We start from the raw sequence: 21464 nt of genomic DNA on the forward strand, positions 1-21464 counted from the left end.
AATGAGTAGATAAATAAGAGGAATAAATAAGATAAATAAGAGGTTCTCTGGTTTTCCATTATTGCACAGCTTGATAGTGGGACTAGTCACAGTTTACAGAATCCCCAGCCCAGCATTACTGGGACTGACTTTTTGTATGTTACTTAACTTGTCTAAATCTTTGCATTTCCCTATCTAAAATGTCAAGAATAATGGTTTCTACCTTACAAAGTTGCTGTAAGAATTAGATAAGTACAGTGAGATGTAAATATCAGGTGTTGAAATTTTTATTATACTATATATTGAGCTTAGATGCAAAGGAATGTGTGGTCTAACATATACATACACAAACACATTCTAGATAAATGTTCTTGAATTAATAAATATAAGATTTCAGGTGTAATGAAAGTGGATCAAATAATCAAGTAAAATATATATAATTTACTAGATCCCCACATTATAATGAGAGTTTCTAAGACTGACAAAGACTAAAGTGTTGCCCCAAATGTCCCAAAACTTTAGTTAAGGAACAAAGGACAAAATATAACAAATAGGCTTTTTGTGTAAATCACACCCTTAGTGTGCAACTGAGGGGGGTACCCAAGGACTCCCAAATCTATATACTCTAAAATAGGTTTTGCCACTTAAAGGCAAAGTAGACTTTTAGAGAGAAAGAACTTTAACAGAATTAGTGTATACAGAGAGAAAAAAAAAGGATAGTTTTCCAATAAAAAACTCCAAATTACCCATCCCCATGTGGGTAAATGCCCAGCCAAACAGCGTTGGGTCCAAAGCAGGGTCACTGAGACCCACAAGCTTGCCATGAGTCTAAGGCATCTTCTAGTGGAGTAGCACAGGAAAGGGGTGAAAGGCCAGGCAAGTCTATAAGCAAAATCAAAGCACACATCAGGCTAATGGCTGCCATTGTCAGACTCCACATATGTCTCTCTTCCAATGTGTCCCCTAACTTGTTCCCCTAGCACCAGGGTGCAAGTTGGGCCACAGAAGCAAGAGGACTCCTTTTATGGCCTCCCTGGCAGCACAAGCGGTTAAGATTCAACCTATGAAGCTGTCCGCAGCCACTGAACATGAGTTCAAACCGTGGCCAGGGACCTACTCACATGGCACAGCAGACCTTTCCTGACTCACCCGCTGCTCCCCTCAGCAGTGTATTTTGGTCAATCTGCCTGTTCTGTTCCCCAATCTGGTGAATCCTCCCCACCCCACACACACACCTCTGGTCTGTACCCCAGCTCTTGTATGCATAAATAAATAAATCTTAAAAAAAAAAAAAAGAGGACTCCTTTTAACCCATCTGTCTTCTGTTCTATATTGCTTTACCTGGCTGCTCTACCTATTGTTCCCAGTGGCAAGTTCATTGTAGCTGCATGTAAGTAGGGGCAGGAAACAGGTACCTCACCTAATAACACTTACATGGTATCTATATATTAGCATCTTGTAGACAAGGAAGATTGAGGTGGTAGTTGAGTGAATGTGGCCTGCTGACATTATCAGGGTTCTGTACAGATTGAATAATCAGCAAGTAGAGTAACAATGAGAACTAATTTCAGTGAGATGCTAAAGAAGATCTGAAGCTCATTGTATTCATTTGTGCAAAAATTATCTTAAATACATATGCCATTCTGACATATATTAGGGACCAGAGTAAGGTGATAATAATCATCATGCACCTCTTATTTGCTAAACATTTTTGAAATGCCTTTTTAGAATTTATTTTCACAGATGCCTTATAAAATAAATAGTAGTATGCCCATTTCAGAGAAATTAAATAACTTGCTAAGATTGCAAAGCTAAAGAGTAGGAGTAGGCCACATTTTATATTCCAAAGAACTTGCAACTCATTTTTTCATTGTATTTCTCAACCTGAAGAGAACATTATCTAAAATATTTGCAGAAGAAAATAGTGACATAGAACTGATTTACTTTGAAATTGATTTATTTATTTCAACAACTAATTGGATCCATTTATCTAACAAGATTTTTTAAAGCTGAATTCATGCTATGAAAATACTTTCTCAGTAGGGTTTTAGTTGGCATTGTAAAAAGTTCACATTCTGAGAAGGCAGGTCTGTTTCCTAGAGTAGTAACCATTGGAACATTTGCTTTCACTTGCTCTTCTGGACTGATTTTTTTTCCTATTGATTTATTTCAGCTTTAAGAAGTAGGTATGAGTGATTCTATAGCCAGACTATCATTTTAGAATTTTAAACTTCAATTGAGGAATTCTAAATTTTAGGATTTTAATCCAGTACTTATTTTTTAAATATCTATGTTGGTGTTATACAGCACCTCACCAGCTGAAGGTGAAGTTGCATGCATAGGTTTAAGCCTCCTCATGTGATTTCCTAGGTAGATCAGCACTGTGTCTGTCTCATATAAGGTATCCACTAACATCTAATGGATTGCATTAACTCTACACATCTTAGTTTATTACCATGAATTCAGTGTATGTTAAAAACTTATTAGGTATTTGTTGAAATCAGTTTATTGAGACTTCTGCCCCTGGCTCTGATAGAGTATCAGATTATATTATATTAACCCTTACTGAGTACGACTCTACAAGTTGGAAAAAATATTTTCAAGCACACACACACACACAATATCAAAACTGCAGCCAAAGCCACCCAGTCAGTACTTAAGGGACCAATATCCTGAAGAGGAGCAAAACCTATTGAACAGGAACCCTATATTCACTGCTATTTTTTTTTCTTCCCCTATAGAATTTTCCCATTCAGAGAGAGATGCCTAAAAGCTGCACAGAAAGTTGTAGCCAGCAACTTGCAGCAATCAGACTAGGTTGGAAGGTAAAAAAAAAAAAAAAAAAAATGTTCAACTCTACATTCCAAAGATAAAAACTGTAAAGGCATTACAACTTCTGAAGTTGCCCGTGAATGGACTAAGCAGGAAGCGGTGGCTCAGAGGCTAACAAACCAAGCAGAGAATTCAGCATTTTCCTAGTGCTGGGAATGAAGAAAATAAGAGTCCTACCACTGCAAAGGAAGAGAGGCTCCAGAAAGCATAACAGACTTTGAGTGAGTCACTTGAGTTCTCTGAACAAATTTTTAGCTTATCCCAAGAGAAGGGGCAAATCATCAATAGATTAATCATCACAAAGCCTGAAACCCAATTTCTGCTGGACCAAATTGATCTTCACAGATCATTTATCTTTCAAAAGAAAATAACAATCCTCTCTAGAGGAAGAAATCTGAACTTATTTTAATACAGAGGTTGCTCAGTGACTGACAGCTTTTTACTCTGCAAATGCTGTTGTTTGGCCCACATAACATTTCCTTTCTTCATTTGTATACTTTTAGGAGCTTACACTCTTCATTTCTACACTCCCACCAATCTCTATCATCTTAATCTTTTTTCACCCACATAAGTTACTTGCTTAAACCTGAAGTCATTTTATAACACATATAAAAGCTGATGAGTAACCACAACAGGTCTATATTGTAAATCAAGCACTGTGATGGCAGACACAGCGGCATTACAGCAGTGCAAGAAGGAAATATCTATGAATGGCTGAGGTCATTTGGGGGAGAACCCATGGCTTAAAAGAGAATTGAGACACAGCCTACAAATCTCCTCTCTTTTGCCTCTCATTTGTTTTTATCTTTTGAAACAAACATTTTTTTGGTCTATTTATTCATTTGTTTATCTTTGCATTGTGAAACATTATGTGATGTACAGATCATATTTTTATACATATATTTTACATGATCTTAGCACAAATTTGAGAGCAAGAATCAGCACTCCATTTGGAAAGCAGAAAATAAAGGTCAGAAATGTCAGGTTGCTTGTTAGAACAGAGGTCACGTGACATATAATTGCATGCCTATTGTACCCCACTGGACAGCTAACATTAAAGAGTGGTACCATAAAATATACATATAGAAGTATTTACAAAATACATATTATCCCCAGCCTGATATCTGAGTAACACAAGAGATTAGATTAAAATAAAAAATATTAAAAGACCTGGAAAATCACAAATGAACACTAAGGCAAGGAATATGAATGGCCAGGAAAAACTAGCTCCAAATATTCACTGTTTGCTTTGTTCTGCTACAACTGTTTTAAAAAGACGGGGAATGCATCTTACTTATTCTAATTCTCACATGCTTTCTATTTCAATAACCAGTGCACCAGATCTTTTCACAGGTAAAGTCCGGACCCACAGGATCCAGGAAAGCTGCATGCCATGGTTAAAATGCAAAAAATGGGATCATGCAGGGCACAGAAAAATAGTATGAAATGGAAAAGCCACAGGGTAAGAAACGAAGAAAGGATTAGGACAGGAGAAAAGGAGGCACCTGTTTAACAAGGATGGAGCCAGGTGTCTATTCAAGTCCATCATTACTGAAACTGAATTCACGGAAGATATTCCCTGTCAGATCAGACATAAACACTTTTATTTAGAGAACCCAGTACAAACAAAAGTGAAAGAAATTCTGTAGTCTGTCCAAAAAGACCTGCCCGGCCAATCAGCAGATTAACGAGGAGGCAATGTTAGCCTCTGTCATTCATTGTCAAATGGAGTAAGAATTTACAAAGATATTTCTTCAGTCCACATGCTACTGAACACTGGACAGAGTGGCATGGCCTAATTAAGACAATTTAAATACACCTCCTTGTTTCAGCTTCTGTGTATTTATTTGCAAAGTTATAGAAATGTTCTGGGATATTTTGAAGAGCACATAAGGCATTCATTAGTCTCTGAATCTCAGGTTGCAAAACAAGTCCAGCGATTTCTCTTCACTGAACTTGACAAGGCTCTGGGACAAATCAATGATAGAGTCCCAACTTCCCCTGGCTTCTACATGTTTATTCCAGGGTTTTCTGGGAAGACTACTTTTCCACTCTTCATGAATAGTTCATGTGCTAGTCTCCGATGGAAACAAAGTGACATTTCTTATTACTGTTGGCTGTTGGAAAGCAATTGCTAAGGGAGTGCCTTGAAACAATTAGTCCTCTGTAACTGATTATTTAACAATGTGTATTTCCCAAGAGCTGTTTATCCTCAAAAGGAAGCAGCCAAGACTAAATATGTACTGAATCTAAGCAGACACCTGTACTGAACCCCTCTGGATGCTAAATGGAAATTTTCACAGAAGAAAATTAGAGGATTATTAATTTTCTTCTTTATTCCATTTACAATGAACTCTGCACCTTTTTGTAGCAAAGAAATATGTTCCATGTTTTATGATACCTCAAGGACTGTTTTCATTTGGGAAAAATTTTTTCATAACAGCTGGTTTTAGTTTTATAATTGAAATTCAACATATACCAAAAAGAGATACGTGAAAAGCAAAGAAGGAAAAGAGGAAAGAAAATGAAAAGAGTGGGAAGAAAGGAAGGAGGGAAAGTAGGAAAAAAAGTGGGGGAACACTCTTTTTCTTTATAAGAAAAATGCTGTCTGTGTTCAAGGTACTTCAGCAGCCACTAAGGAAGTTATTTAAAAATCAGGAGAAACTGTTCCCACCTTTGATTTACTTGTTTCTGAAACCACTTAGCAGTTTGAGACACAGGGTTAGTAATAAAAATGATTTTAACCAGCTGATCTTAAATTTGAATATATATTTTTAGCTACAAATTCCATGTTGTAACTCCCTGCTCTGAAATAAGGAATGATTCAAAAACTGCCAGGGAACATCTCGTGACCAGATGCTTGTATGAACTAATATGTACAAGTCAGTTGCAGAGAGATAATCAAAGAAGACTCTGAAGAATGTGGTCTCATAATTCACATACTGAGAAGTGTCATATTCCAATACTATGCAAAGTTCTACTCTCTTGCCAGCATATGCATTCCAAGAAGAGTGCATTTCAGCTTTTGGAAAGATTCTTCTGTATAAGAATCTTATTTTCCAGCATTTCCGAGAGGACCATGCCTGTTACTGCTGGCTACCCTCATATCTTACATGGGATTCCCTACTTGTAAGAAAATAGTCTAATTTTGACATTATGAATATGAGAACTAGGAAAAAACCTGAAGTAAATGCGGCGCATAAGTCTGAACCTGAGTGGTTCTGGTTATAAACAGAAAATGCTTTACAACAAATTTAAGCTGGGTAATATATATAAACTGTTTGTTGGATGTGGCTTAGATAATGATCAGTCCAAACAGCGCTGATCTAGCCCTTGAGTAGGGAGGGTCCTGGAGATTCCCTGTTCTGACAGGCATTAGACTTTTAGCTGTTGCAGATCTGGGGATGCTTCTAGCTTAAATGGTTGGAATTGTGGGGTACATGCAGAGGGTTTAGACAATAACTGCATTAATATTTTAAATATTGACAGGGTTTCCATCACAGCCTACCAGTTGAGTATCAGGGTTAGCAATTATTCCCATTAATTGTCACACAATTTGGATATACCCTGAACTAAACAATTTAGGAAAGTTATTATCTGTATTAGTATAAATCTACTTAGAAATGACAAACTCAACTCATTTTTTAAAAACTATACAGGGCCTCCCCTGGTGGTGCAGCGGTTGAACGTTGGGTCCCACAAAAAAAAAAACAAAAACAAAAAAACCCACACACACACACAGGTTACTGGATTAATGGATTAGAGAATGAAGAATATTAAACGTAGCCCTTTATGAATTTTATGGACAATATAGAGATTTAGTTATATGATGGATAATAAACTGATGTCACACTGATGAAGTTTCTCACTGGTTTGGTAACAGCTGTCTTGGCCTTGTCCAAACACATCAATGAACAAGAAAAATTTTAAAAATACAGGTAGTAGACATCTGTTTTGACCTGCCTAGCACTGTTGATGAATTTTTTCATTCCACGTGGTTTTTGTGCAATCACCTTGACTCTTTCCCCCACTAGAGTCTGCTCATGTCCTGGGCCTGCCCAGAGTAGCTGTCACCATATCACTGGTTTCTGGATGAACTGGGATCCAAGGTGAGGGTAATTTAAGTCCTTCATGGATTGTCCTGTTGAGCACTAATCTCTTTTTTCTGCTGGGACTGAAAAGCTGTTAGATGAGTCTGCACTGGCAGTGGCCACCAAACTCTATCTATGCACTCAGAAGCAAAAAGCAAGATAAAGTCCCAATACCTCTGGAATTTGGGATTGCTAACCAGTAAGTATGAAATTACATTTTTAATTTTTAAAATTTTAAAGTCCTATTTTTGACATGAAATAAAGCACAATAAATTTAGGATTTTTTCACCTTACATCAAGCCAATCATGGAGAAGTAGCAAAAACACAGGTGTTATGACATGTTAGGGAGAATTTTTTAATTCCTAGAATTAAACTAGAATTAAGAGTAAACTTAAGGGCATTTCTCCCTTCATTTTCTATATTGACCTCACTTTTGAGACCCAACAGTTTAGTATTTTTGAAACAGTCAAGAAAATATAAATTGTATGGATAATTAAAAAGAACTGGAAAAAAAGTTCAATTCTTGAAAAATAAATCTTTATAGTTCAAGGAAGATTATTAAGCAATGAAAATAACAGACATTTAGAATGATGATTTTAAAAAAATCTCACTTTTGCATATGTATCATGCTTTATAAAGTATTTTATATACTTTCTATATATTTCTTAAAAGTTCAAATGTGTTGGGGTGTCAGAAAAGTCATGACACATTTTTGCTTGAAAAACATAGAAAAAAAATACATCATGACTTTTCTGACAGCCTAATATTAAAAGTTTGGTAGCTCAATCTTGAATCATTAGAAAGTGATCAAGAAATTCCTGATAATCTTTTAAGTGATCAAGATTTTTCTTTTAAAACTGCATCACATCATAAATATAAAAAAATCAGAATATTACAGAATTCATATATTTTATCTATTAGTCCCAGAGCATCTACAAGAATAATAAGCTGGATAAAAAGTGAGGCCTCTGAGTAAAATACTATGACCAAGTATAAGATACATAATGTACTTTTGAGGTATTGACAAAAGCCAGTTGAAAAACAGAGGAAACAACAACTACCCAAAAAACCCATTAATCTTTATAGAATATATACATACTTAAAAGATCTTAATACTATATAACTGTATCTATAGAGAAAAGCAGAAATATCCAAGTTGAGGACATGAGGCAGGTTATAAATTAAATGATTCTGATATGCCCTAGAGAAATCATATTTTCCAAGTCTCTTACTAGGCATTTCTTTTAAGAACGATTCACTGAATGCTTGGTATCAGGCATGTGTCAACGTGTCAGATCCCAGGAAACAGTGATACAAATGATCATTGCTTCACTAATGTCATATAGACAGAATTAGCAGATTAAAGAGGAGTTTGAATAGTTTCAGTTTTCACTTAATACTTAGCTTGTATTTACCCCATTTTTTTGACCATAACAAACTGTTTTATATCACCCCTAAGATACAGTTTAATGCTAAACTTTTAACGCCCTCTTTTATCAACAATCCTCCGTAAGGGTATAATAAACTTTTTTTTGTGTGTGTGGCTTGATAATTTACGTTGGTTACCATTATATTTTATTTATTTATTTTAATTAATTAATTTATTTATACAAGTACTGGATACAGTCAGAAGTGCAGGAGGGTGAGAGAATTCACCAGAGTCAGAGCAAAGAGCAGAGCTGGCAGACTGATGAAGTACACTGCTGAGGGGAGCAGCGGGCAGCAGGAGAGGTCTGTGCGCCATGAGGGACCCTCACCCAGTAGCTGGGGATCGAACCGGTGCTGCAGAGGCTGCGGGCAGCTTTGCAACCCAGCGTTCAACCGCTGCGCCACTGGGGAGGCCCTGGTTACCATTTTAATCTTAAGGTTTAAATTTACTTAATTACTGCTTACTGTTCAATTACAGATTGCAGGTACCCAACCTCCAATGAATCTCACCAATCTCTCTTTAAGGAGCTCACTTGTTCACAGTCTTCTAATCCACCATAGTTTAAGTTATTTACTTTCTGTCTAGAAACTGCTGCATACTATTTACTATTTTTGACCTCATGGTTGTAGTCCATTTCTCTCAACAAACATCCTTCCTTCTTGCCTTTCAGAGTAAAGTGAGCATAAAATGCAAATTACAACTTCCCTTACTTCCAGTTCCAAGGAAGTTTTTTGTCCACCCACCCTTCCTTTTTTCCTAGGCTTCAGAGAAAGAAATATCTCTACACTTCCCCTCAGAAAAACTCTTCTGTTTCTGCCTGTCCATGATCTTCTCAGGGTAATGACTTTTCCTCTGGTTGGCAGTTTCTCCTTCTTCGTTGGTTCTTTTCACAAGAAAACACAAAAGCAAGTTCTTTGAAGGAACCAACCTTCCTTCCTATTACTTTGTTTTTCTTTTCATGCTCCACTAAACTTCTTAAATAATACAAATAACTGTTCTTTGCATGTGTGTACTGTACAACTGCTTTACACTTACTATGACATTTGATTAAATCACACTGTAATCCTAAATGGCACTTATCTCCATTTGACAGATGGAAAGAGTAGAATTAAGTGTCTATATCTGGAGTTAAGTCAGGGTCATGGTCAGTGGATCTCAAATGAAGACCCCTAGGCCAGCTGCATTGGCATCTCCCAGAGCCTTGTTAGAAATGAAAATTCTCAGATCTACCCTATTAGGAACTCTGGGTGTGGGGCCTAGCCACCTGTGTTTTAATGAGCCCCTCATGTGATAGTGACACACACTGCAGGGCACATCACTGCACCTAATCACATTGTTCTTCACTTCTCTTTCTATTCATCTTCTCTGATACACTTGACGAGGTTGGATATTGTTTTCTTTGACGATTTCTTTTCTACCAGTCACTGTAAACTGTCCCATCCTGTTCCTCTATCATTAAGAATCTCCATCTAGCCCTCTCCTACATGTAAGTGCTAGAACACTGGTACTTTACCAATGTCTCCCAGTCTTACTAATTCACCAATTCCACTACATAGTCCCTAGAGCCCTGCTCTGGATCTGATCTTCATGTAGACTGGTGTTACAGTTCAGCCATTTACCCAAGCCAGGCATTTCTAACTGGTGTATTCTCTTGCACTTTACATTCTTACGTCTAATTGACTAACCAAATTTCATTACTATTTCTCTCTACAATGCTCAAACCTGTCTTGTACTGTCAATTCCTAAGCACATTGCCAGAATGTCTCTAGGCTGGAAAATGACAATAGCTTATCTACCTGGAGCTTCTCTTCTTTCCAGTACCTTCTCTAAGTGTTTTAATTATCCTCCCAATAAATAGGTGTGGGTATGTTATCCTATCAAAATTTGAAAAACTAAGAACATTTAAAAAAGCTAATGAAATTGAAAGAAAAATTCAGGACCAAACAAACTAAACCCTCCCAGTTTTGATGGTTTTCAATGCTTAAAGTCTAGGCTTTAAAATCCCACCCCAAGCATGGTGACATGGCATTGAAGTCATCCTGCCCCTTCTATCTCCTCTCCCATCACTAATTTTCTAACTACGAAATCTTTCCTCCTCCCCTCAACTCTTTTCTTAATTTAGGCAAGATTTCTTTTTCCCTTGATTTGAGTAGCTCACCTGGGGGGCTAAGCATAATTAGCTTCATGCTAACACAGAGTTCTAGGTAATTTTGCCACAAGCATCTTTGCTGCAAACTAATGGGCCAGCAGGCAGTTGTAAAACAGAAAAATCTCTATTCTTTCTGCCTGAAATACGCATCTCTAACCATACATACATAATGTATTTATGAACATTAAAGGAGTTAAAAACTTAGGAGCAGGTAAAATGAACTATATCAAGGATAATGAAGCCACAAGCTCCATTTAAGGGAGACAGCATCTACTCAGGACTTAAAAATTGCTGACATAGGGTCCTCCCTGGTGGCGCAAGGGGTTAAGATGCAACATTGTGAAGCTATTCGCAACTACCACAGCATGAGTTCGATCCCAGGCCAGGGAGATGACCCACATGGCACAGCAGACCTCTCCTGTCTCGCCCGCTGCTCCTCTCAGCAGTGTATTTCAGTAGATCTGGCAGTTCTGCTCACCACTCTGTCTCTGGTGAATCCTCTCAAACTGCCCCCATAAAACACACATACCTCTGGCCTGTACCCCAGTTCTTGTATGCTTAAATAAATAAATCTTAAAAAACAAAAACAAAAACAAAACAGAAAATTGGGCCTCCCCGGTGGCGCAGCGGTTGAGCGCTGGGTTGCGAAGCTGCCTGAAGCCTCCATGGCGCCGGTTCGATCCCCGGCTGCTCCCCGGCCACCGAAGGAGGGCCCTGCATGGCGCACAGACCTCTCCTGCCTCCCGCTGCTCCCCTCAGCAGTGTACTTCGGTCCTTCTCCCCGCTCTGGCTCTGGAGAATTCTCTCACCCTCCTGCGCTTCTGACTGTACCCAGTGCTTGTATAAATAAATAAAATCTTAAAAAAACAAAACAAAACAAAACAAAAAAACCCCCAGAAAATTGCTGACATGCAAGTAATGCCATTAGAGAAAAGCTAGAATGCCAGGTTTCTATGTGAAATTTCTCAATTTTAAAACTTTGCAGCAAATATTAAAAAAATCTAAAACTCAATTTTGTTTACCATTGTGCATCCACCAAATTAGACATCTATGAGTTGTCAGTATATACCTGGGTGTCAGTTCCACTAGGGCCTAATGATTCAAAATAAATAAGACAGGGCCTCTGACCACAGTGGCTCAGCTGGGGGCTCACCGCAAATGCTAGCACCCACGTTCTAGGTAGTTTTGTCACAAACAACCCAGCTATAAGGCAATTTTGTAGTAAAAGAGGAAAGAACTGGTTGAGGTGTGGTTTCATTTCTTTGGCTTTACACTCACTGATTTCATTCTTCAGTAAGTCTGATCACCAAAATATGCAATAAAGTATAAAATTATGAAGGAACAGAAGACTTGGAAGACAGCTGAGGTATAATCCAGAAAGGAAAATCAGTTCTTCATGTGGTATAGCCGCGATCCTACAACAATTCAACAACGCAAACATATTTAAATATTTTGTAAATTTTTGTGCTATAATCATTTTCAAATATTTTATACTCATCTTTATACCATTATTAATTTTCCCTCATGACCTTTTAAATGTCTCTCTTTTAAGGTATTTGCAGAGAAACTACTGAAGGACAGGAGTAAAAGAGCCCTTCACTCATGCTCCCTAGCACTTTGATAAACTGGCAGAAAGAGAGAAGTTTATATAAATCAACTAGACTGCAGACTTTTAATTATTTTTGTCTCTTTTATCTTCCCAAATTTAATTATGTTTTGATTAGGCACCTTGCTATAATGAATTTGTTCTAAAAAAGCAAACCTCATTTTTTTTTTAAAAAGCAAATCTAAATATGCTGGGAGTCATGTTTCAGATGCATGTTATAATCTTAGTGTGCTTTTGACACATGTTCTTTACAAAATGGTGGGCAGGCTGAGGGCTGTTCAGAGACACCTTTGGTAAATTCAAGAGATTGTTTTACTCCAAGATAGGCCTTTTCATTTTGGAAAACAAGAAAAATGAGTTCATTCTCCCATTTGTTAATTTTAGGGTGTACGTTTTTTTTCCATTTAACGAAAGCACTGAAAAAGTCAGCTGCAATTTTTGCTACAGTGAGTGGTATAATTTCTAGTTATGCCATCCAAGCACACTCACAAAACCCAATTAGGCTGGGCATTGCCAGACTTGGAGGATATCAATCATTTTCCAGTGAACCAAAACACTCTGATTTCACTAAGAACCAGACATAAGAGGGGACTGCTTGAACACGGCTATCTATTTCACTCCTGAATTGCTCTAAATTCTAGACATAGCCACTGTATAAATACATGCATAGGGCCTACCTGTCATCCGCAAAGTTTATAAACCTCAATCCTGCTGAAAGAGAAATATGTGTATGTAGTTACTTAGATGTCAAAATGAATTTTATTTTACAACTCAGTGTGATATTATTGGGTGTATGAATTCACCTCTGTGTGGAATTTTTTATTCCATTACATTGAAACTCCATGCCTGGTGTTCATTAGGAAACATGTGCCATCAGTAGCCAAACTGTAAGACTTACCTGCAGACTGTTGAAAATGACAAAGAGGACCAACATCCAGAAATGTCTGTAAGCCATGTGCAGGCCTCCCCAGAGCCACGTCAAAGAAATCAGGGCAAAGAGATATAAAACCAGTGGGACTTCTAGAAATCATACAGAAAAAAAAAAAAAAAGATTTTTTTAAGTTCAGAATCCTACACAGTTACACATATATACAGGATTAATTTTGGTTTCTTTCTTGTGATACTGTTTATGCCTAAGTACCCATTTTGAAAGAAACAACCTTGGAAATCTCATTCTTATTATGCCAGAAAAGGGAAGGCACATTGCTGAATCCACATTCTTTCTGTTTTGCTGGTAGGCAGCCCGGTGGGGGAAGCAATGAGAACTGTTCCTCTCCTAGACTGCCACCTGCTGGACTGCTCAGGAAGTGCTATGAATAACTGCAGAGCTGCAACCACATTTCAATCTCAAAGAAGAGTGGGTGTGTAAATTTTAAAAGAATGCACCAGCAGAGAATGGTAGGCAGCAGTGTGCTCCCAAAATAGTACAGTACGACTCAACATTTTAAAACAGAAATGAATAAAAATGTGTGTGTGTGACAGATAAATATGTACTCATATATTTCTGACTGAGAAGACTTTATAGCTAAAACCAAACTTTATCGTTAAGGTTAAGAGCAAAGATGAAGTGCTGGATTCTCCACTGTCAACAGTAAGCTTATTCTACCCATTATTTATAATTTGTTTCAATAGTTTCCAGAACAAATTCCTTCAGAGCAAAGGGACTTTATTATCCTTTCCATTTGTCATTAATGTAAGATTTTAGAATAAAAACCTTAAAGAGGGGATTTTAATATTTAAATAACAACTCAAAGAAGATTTGGAAAGTGAATCAGATCTTTGCATCTGCAGATAAACACACTTTCAAGTTATTGAAAAACTCAGGAAGATCATATGACACTCCCTGAAGTTCATATACATGCCATTATCAATTACACATCTAAAATCCATATATAGGCTGTGGGAATTTGTAGAGTTATATACAATTTTAGCAATTTAGAAATTTTCCATTTTGAAACAATCTTCAACTTCTGGAAAAATTGCATTAACAATATCAAAAAGTTTTTCCTGAGTCTTTGAAAATTGCCAACCTGACACCCTCCTTATATAATCCTCAAATCAGAAAATAAACCTTAATCCCTTTCAAGATCTGCCAGTTATTCCAATCACTTCCTTCATAGCAGAAGGATCAGTTGACATATCTCTGTAGTATCTTTTAATCCCAAATAGTTTCTTTGTGTGTCCTTGGTTTTCATAACTGATGCTTTTGAAGATTACCAGTCATTTTCTTTGTAGTATGCTCTTAAATTTGAGTTTGATACTTTCTCATGATTTAGTTTATAAACTTTGGCAGAAATCAAAGAAATGATGTTTATATATTAGCTGCACGAACTCTCCACTATAAAGTAGTTAATAAGAATTTTACATGTTGAAATTAGGTAATCTTTACCTTATCAAATGTTTGATCTATTAATTTATTTATTTTTATTATGGTCTCATAGATTATTTATTTAGTAGGCTATTATCTGTTAGTCACATTTATTTTGATGGTCAAATTGTCCTGTTAGATTAGTGAGGGCTCTTTCAAGATGGCTTCTGTTATGTTCTTTTTGTTGTAACTTCTCATTCTGTGGACATTTGTTTTCGATACTTCAAACTCATCTTGCACTTTGCCTACCTCAGCTCTGATTTCTTTTAGAGGAGAACAGCATTAGGAAACACTTGGAGCGAGGTATGCTCATTGCTATTGGTGTCTTGCTGCCCCTAAGCTCTCTCAGTAGACAAGAGCTGGAAAATATGCATATGTACACACAAACATACATTTACATCTCTATTTCTATATAGTGAAAATCATCATTCACACCAACATTTCCAATTCCAATTCAACACCACAGGGGGAATTCTAAAATTTCTCCCTTCACTGTTTTCTAACTCTCTTCTCTGTTGTCAAAAAATTTGTTTCTCATTATCCTTAATATATTTAGTTATTGGATCAACTGTCTTATTTGACTATAACCACTCTCCACTGCTTTCATCCTATCGAATGCATAGAGGGTCTTTTACAATCACTCCAGGCTGACACCTCTTGCAGCTTGGACACCTTTTGGTGAATGCACACCATGCTCTGTATCAACTAGTGGCTTTAGGATGGAACTGTTTGGGAAGCAATGGTAAAGGAAAGAACCAGAGGAGAAAGGGGAAAAAAAGGGAAGGGGGTGGGAAAGAGGGAAACTATTTGTTTGTTGTTTATGTTGTTGTTTATATGTATTATTTTGTTTATGTGCCGTTATCTTATTCAAATATACCCTTCATAGAAAAACATAAAATTGTCTGACTTATTACAATAACTGCATGGGAAAAATAAGAATAATATATAAGACATTATACAGAATGAATAATTACTTTGTTATTAAATGCCTACAGCAGGACAGGAGATACTATATTCAGATTTATCTAATTTTTATAAAAATATTTTGTTTAGGGGGCCTCCCTGGTGGCTCAAGGATTATGAAGCTGCTTTTTGTTTAATGAAAATCATACAATTTGATAATAATAAAAGATCAGAAGGCTCATTTTTGTTTCTGACAAGATATCCCAATATTTAGGAAACTGCTTAAGCTACACAAATGAAATTTCTCAAAGGTGAGGTATCGAGTCTGGCAATTACATTCTTTGCTTCCATGCATAAGTGTAAGTACAAAATTCTATTTTTGGCTCTGTGCAAAGTACAAAAGGACACAGATATTTTGCATAAACAATTAGGAGCCAAGTTTGCAAAATGAGGCCTGCATGTTCCTCTCCTGCCCAGGGCCAAACAATGCTGACAAAGCTGGGCAGGGAAGCCATGAGAGCATACCTGAGTTGACCAGAACACCCATGACTAATGTTTTGGGGACTGGCTCCCCAGATTGGAAACTCTGCAAGGAATGAAGCCAGTCATAAATAACTCGGTATACAGAACAACAGACACGGGCTATTTTTCAGCAAAGCAAAAACAATTAAGTTGTGATTTTAGATGAAAGAAACAAAGTCAGAATACAGTCAGATTTTGTGGGCCTTTAGTTTATAAAACTTGGAAAGGCTGATTTAAAAAGTGAAAATTCCAAAAATGCGTAACTAGGTATAACATCTTAGAAGGAGCCCATGTTAATTAAGAGGTCCTGAAAGTTCTATTATATTGGCTCTATGTTTAACTACCTGGCACCACTCTTTGGGGACCCTCTTTGGAGCCTACAGATACAGGGACTGAAGAGAGAAGGAATGTTGGGGGTGGGTGATGGTGATGAAAGGTGGGGAGGCAAGTTGTTCTTTGATAGTTATACGATGAATTACATTTGGCAAATTGAAAATTAACACTCCATTTAATGAAATTAATTTTGATTTCATATTTCCTAAGCTGACATTTCATATTTGGTGAGCTTGTATAGGAAACAGAAACTGCTTACTGAAATGGCAATGTTAGAAATTTAGAGGAGAATTAGTTCACAGAAAACAGTCATTTCAATGTTCTCAAACATTCTCTAACAACACAGTATTGGGTCTGAAGAATAAGGGTGAGGCTATATGAAAGACTATGCTATTCAGAATACATAAGGAACACCTACAACTCAACAACAGCAAAATAACCCAATTCAAAAATGGCAAAGGCTTTGACTAGGTATTTCTCCAAAGAAATGGCCAACAGGCACATGAAAGGATGTTCACCATCATTAGTCATCAAGAAAATGCAAATCAAAACCACAATGACATACTACTTCATACCCACTAATATGTCTATTGTCAAAAAACTAGACAATATAATTGTTGGCAACAATATAGAGAATTTGGAATCCTTGCACATTGCTGGTGAGAATGTAAAATGATACAGCTACTATACAAACAGTTCGGTGGTACCTCAAAAAGTTAAAGAATTACCATATAATTTTATAGTTTCACTTCTAATTATAGAATTAAAATATTGGAAGTAGGGATATGAACAGAGACTTGCACACCAGTGTTCAAGGGATGTTCACAGTGTACCTGAACATCACTCACAGTAGCCAAAATGTGAAAACAACCCAAATGTCCATCAACAGATGAATGGATAAACAAAATATGGCATATAGACAAAATGAAATATTACTTATCCTTAAAAAGGAGTGAAATGCTGACATATGTTATCTATATGTTTCATATGGATGGAACTCGAACATACTATGCTAAGTATAATTAGCCAGACACAAAGGACAAATATTTTATGATTTCACTTATACGAGATACCCAAAGTAAGGAAGAAATCATAGCAACAAAAAGTAGAACTTGGGCAGGAAGGAGAGGGGAGTAGGAGTTACTGTTTAATGAGTATACAGTTTGTTTGGGATAAAAAAAATTCTAGAATGGATAGTGGTAGCAGATGCACAACATTATGGATGTGCTTAATGCCAGTGAATTGCACACTTAAAAATGGTTAAAATGGTAAATTTTATGTTCTATAGATTTTACTACAATTAAGAAAAAGATGCTAAAAAAGATGCTAAGTGTGTGTCAAGATGAAGTTCCAGCACAGAGAGAAAAAAAAAATTAGATCTTCAAAGTACTTATATTTTTTTAAAGATTTATTTATTTATGCATATAAGAACTGGGGTACAGGCCAGAGGTGTGGGGGGTGAGAGGATTCACCAGAGATAGAGTAGGGAACAGAACAGACAGACAGACCAAGGTACACTGCTGAGGGGAGCAGCAGGCAAGTCAGGAGAGGTCTGCTGCGCCATGTGGGTCACTTCCCTGGCCGGGGATTGAACTCGTGCTGCAATGGCTGCAGATAGCTTCATAGGTTGCATCTTAACCCCTTGTGCCACCAGGGAGGCCCTTCAAAGCACTTAATTTAATTTAAAAACTTAACTGGCAAGGAGCCACCAATGTGAAAAACATACTGTGAAAAGGTCTTAGTGAAAGGAGTTGCCAGCAGAAAGAACAAAAACCCACCCAGCAACCTAAACTGTCATTCAGGACGACTACCATGAAGAAAATCTATGTACAGAAATTAGTGATTCATTGAGAACACACAGTATCTCTTTATTCTGTAGTGAGAAATATCATTTCAATGAATTTAATTGTCATTGATAGAAAATACAGTGCTGTAGTCTCTCTTTTCTTTGTAACTGCAGCTTTGGCCTTGTTGCTATGCACTAGTGACAACAATAATGGCTTCATTATGGAAATCACACCTCATTTACATGAAGCTGAAATTTATTCTGTGTTTACAATCTTCTAAAGTACTTGTTTTAATTTTACCTCACTGACCTTCTGATTCTAACAATTTGAATGTGCTAGTAAAACAAACTCATCAATGTAAAATAAGGAACACAACTGTGAAATAATGTGGACTGAATATCTTTATGGGCTCATTTCCAAAAATAGGCATGCATTATTTAAAGTAGAAAAAAAAAAGCAATTAACTGAAATATTGAGAGGGCTTATTTCTTAAATATGGATCTTTATTCTGAAATTAATAGATATTTGGAGACAAAGAAGTTTCACTGATCTCACCCATTTCTTGGTGAGAAAATATTTTCTTCTAGAATTGTTTTATACAATAATTAATGCAAATCCCATAATACATAATCACCACCAGTGTTTTTAGCAAATAAACCTAAAGCCATAGAGAACAACAGGCACATGTTTCATAGAACTGTCAAGTCAGCATTAGGATAGTGTGTGTAAAAGATAACAACAAACTTATGGATAGGACTTGCAAATTTTTCAAGGAAACTCTATTCCTCATTTGGGGGGCTTGCATTCCTTTCCTTTGAGCACTAGTCCTATACTTGGTTCTGACTAAATTCTGTTTTGCTTCAGTATTTGGACACATATCCAAAAAAGTTCTTAAAAACCCATTTGGATAAAGGCAAACCCACTCTAAGTCCTGTGGCTCTTATCTCCAGATTCAGTTGCAAATGTCTGTGGCCAAAGGCCTGTCTTTGTACATCCTTACTCTTCATTTTGCGCCAGGTTCTTTACTTTAGTAGTTTTTATTAAAGCCCTATCTCTTCTTTCAATGATCACTTTATAGACAAACTCCCAATATGCATCTCTGACTCCTGAGTGCCTAGTTTAAGCCAGGAGATTCTCAAAGCATCTCAAACTCTGTTCATGCAAAGATAAGCGTAGTATATCCTTTCTCTCAAACTTTCTCTTCCATCTGAGTACTGGCATCACTATCCACACAGGTTTACCCCATGCTTCATTTTCTCTCAACAACTGCACTAAGTGAGAGCAGAAGCACACATAAAGCAGCAAAACATGGTACAAAGCAAAGGCTCAATAAGCCTCACTTGGGGGTCTCCTTCTCCCCATCTGGACTTGAGTCAAATTAGGAAAATAAGACATGGACACAGATGGCCCCCTCCTCCAAATCTGAAGTGCCAAAATAAAATGTAAAAAAGAAACTTTTTTTTTGTACCTGGTCTTCCCAAACTTATTTATGAGGCCTTAGAACAGTTCTGTTTATCCTTACATAATTCAAAGATCACACTTGGAGAGAGGTTGCTTCCAGTGTGCAGACGATAAGCTGATCACATGCAAACTGACACTGAAAACTTCCCAACCAACCTATTGAAAATGAATGGTTCAGTGTCCTCTATGCCCTCCATTCTCCTTTTGAGCTATTCTATTCTATTCTATTCTATTCTATTCTATTCTATTCTATTCTATTCTATTCTATTCTATTCTATTCTATTCTATTCTATTCCATTCTATTTATTCTATTCTAGTTTTATCCCATCCCATCCCATCAACTCAAAAATGGGGGCAATAAGAGTCATCAAAGTGCTATGACCCAAAATTTGAAAACCTCTCTTCTAGAAGGTAGTTTAGGTAGCTTACAGGATATATATAAGGTAGGAGCAGAAAACACAACCATTGTAGAAGGCTTATACCTGCCACTCTCTGACACAGATTTACCCTGATCCTTACTGATATGTGAAGAAGGCAAACCTAACTTAGAGGAATTTGTACTCCTAAGGTAGTTAATCTGCAGGCAGATTCAGAGAATTAATACTGGCCTAGAGTATGCTTTCCAGGGGTAAAAAGGAAGAATGTGGACACATTCTTACGGGAGTCTCAAAGTCTGCTGAGAATCTAAATAGCAGCATTTTGTCAATGGCCAACTTAGGGCTCTCCTAGATGCTAAAGGACAGTCCACTGTCAGGTCTACATTGAGTGTGATTTATTGGTATTGAAAAAAAATGGTACAAGCCTAGAATTATGGTTGCGACTTGCAAAAGCTATATATAATTTTCAATTTGCAGGCTATAATTTTGAATCTAAGGAGAATAATCAAGTTAGATGAGACATACCCACATGGACAGAGCAAGAACTGTTATTAGAGGAATTCCATGTGAACCATGTACTTCAAAGTTGCCAGATAATATTCTACCAAGGGGGTCAAATGGGTCTATGATTCTTAAGGAAAAGATTAAATGTGTTTTTTTTTTCCTAGTGAGGAGAAATGTCTTGGAACTATGGGAAAGAGAATTATCATTTGGCTTCACAGCCAGCATAGTAACTTTCCGCATACTTTGTTAGTGTTTCATAGAATGACAATAGAGTGAGAAAAAGTTTTAGAAGATCAGAATTCTAACAGACATGAAGTCAGCCAACTAACAACTGAAGACTGGCTTAACCTAGTTTTTGAACTATATTACCAGTAAGCTGTTAAAGGAGTTTAAAACACTCATCTTCAGGCATGCTCAGGCACCTAACAACAATTTCTAACACATTTTGCTTTTATGATACAATGAAAACCTACAATGCATCTTTCATCCTACCTATGTCTATATTTTGAATCTTACTAGTCGGTTTCATAATTTATGGAAATTAAAGTACTATGTATTTGGCATGAATAGCATGTTAAATTTTATGGATAGTTTGATAGGTCATTACAAAGCAGTCATTAAGATTTAATAGACTCAAATTCAACATTGAAATCTTGAATCAATCTAACTCGATGTCTCAGAAAAATTAACACTGAAGATAATTTGTGTAAGAAAATATTTTTATACTATGTTGAATATGTCAGTTCCCAGAACTGTTTTCTGGTAAACTCTCAATCCGGATAAATGCCAGCTGACCTGAATGCTTATTTCCATTCTTAAATTTTGTTTTCAAGCCATCATTTATAAAACTGTAAAACAGTTAAAAAATTTTATTTTGACTTCCTTTGCAATGTCGCTATTTTAGACAGTCTGCTTAAGTTAAATCTTTTGGTTCCTCTGTCAATCTGATTAATTGCATTTCTTTTCCCAACAGCTATCAGATTATAAGGGCATGTCTGATCTTAAAAGATAATGCTATATTTCCCAAAGGTTATGGGAATATTACTTACTCTCTGTTGTTAAGTAACTATATCTGTAAATATAATGCTGTTTTTGGGAATCTACAATAGCAACTATAAAGCT

At 36.6% G+C, this 21464-nt stretch overlaps 1 protein-coding gene across 1 annotated transcript in view; it reads right to left on the minus strand.

Annotated features, from left to right (window-relative positions):
• Window positions 1–21464, minus strand: part of LOC119260425 (adhesion G-protein coupled receptor V1-like) — a 216299-nt gene that overhangs the window by 44936 nt on the left and 149899 nt on the right. Inside the window, exon 4 of the mRNA XM_054687910.1 lies at window positions 12986–13107. Coding sequence (XP_054543885.1) covers window positions 12986–13107 — 122 coding nt within the window. The remainder of the gene's footprint in view (window positions 1–12985; window positions 13108–21464) is intronic.

This window comes from Talpa occidentalis, unplaced genomic scaffold (genome assembly GCF_014898055.3).
Source record: "Talpa occidentalis isolate TD23 unplaced genomic scaffold, MPIMG_talOcc4v2.1 talOcc4.6, whole genome shotgun sequence".
In the NCBI taxonomy this organism is placed as follows: Eukaryota; Metazoa; Chordata; class Mammalia; order Eulipotyphla; family Talpidae; genus Talpa; species Talpa occidentalis.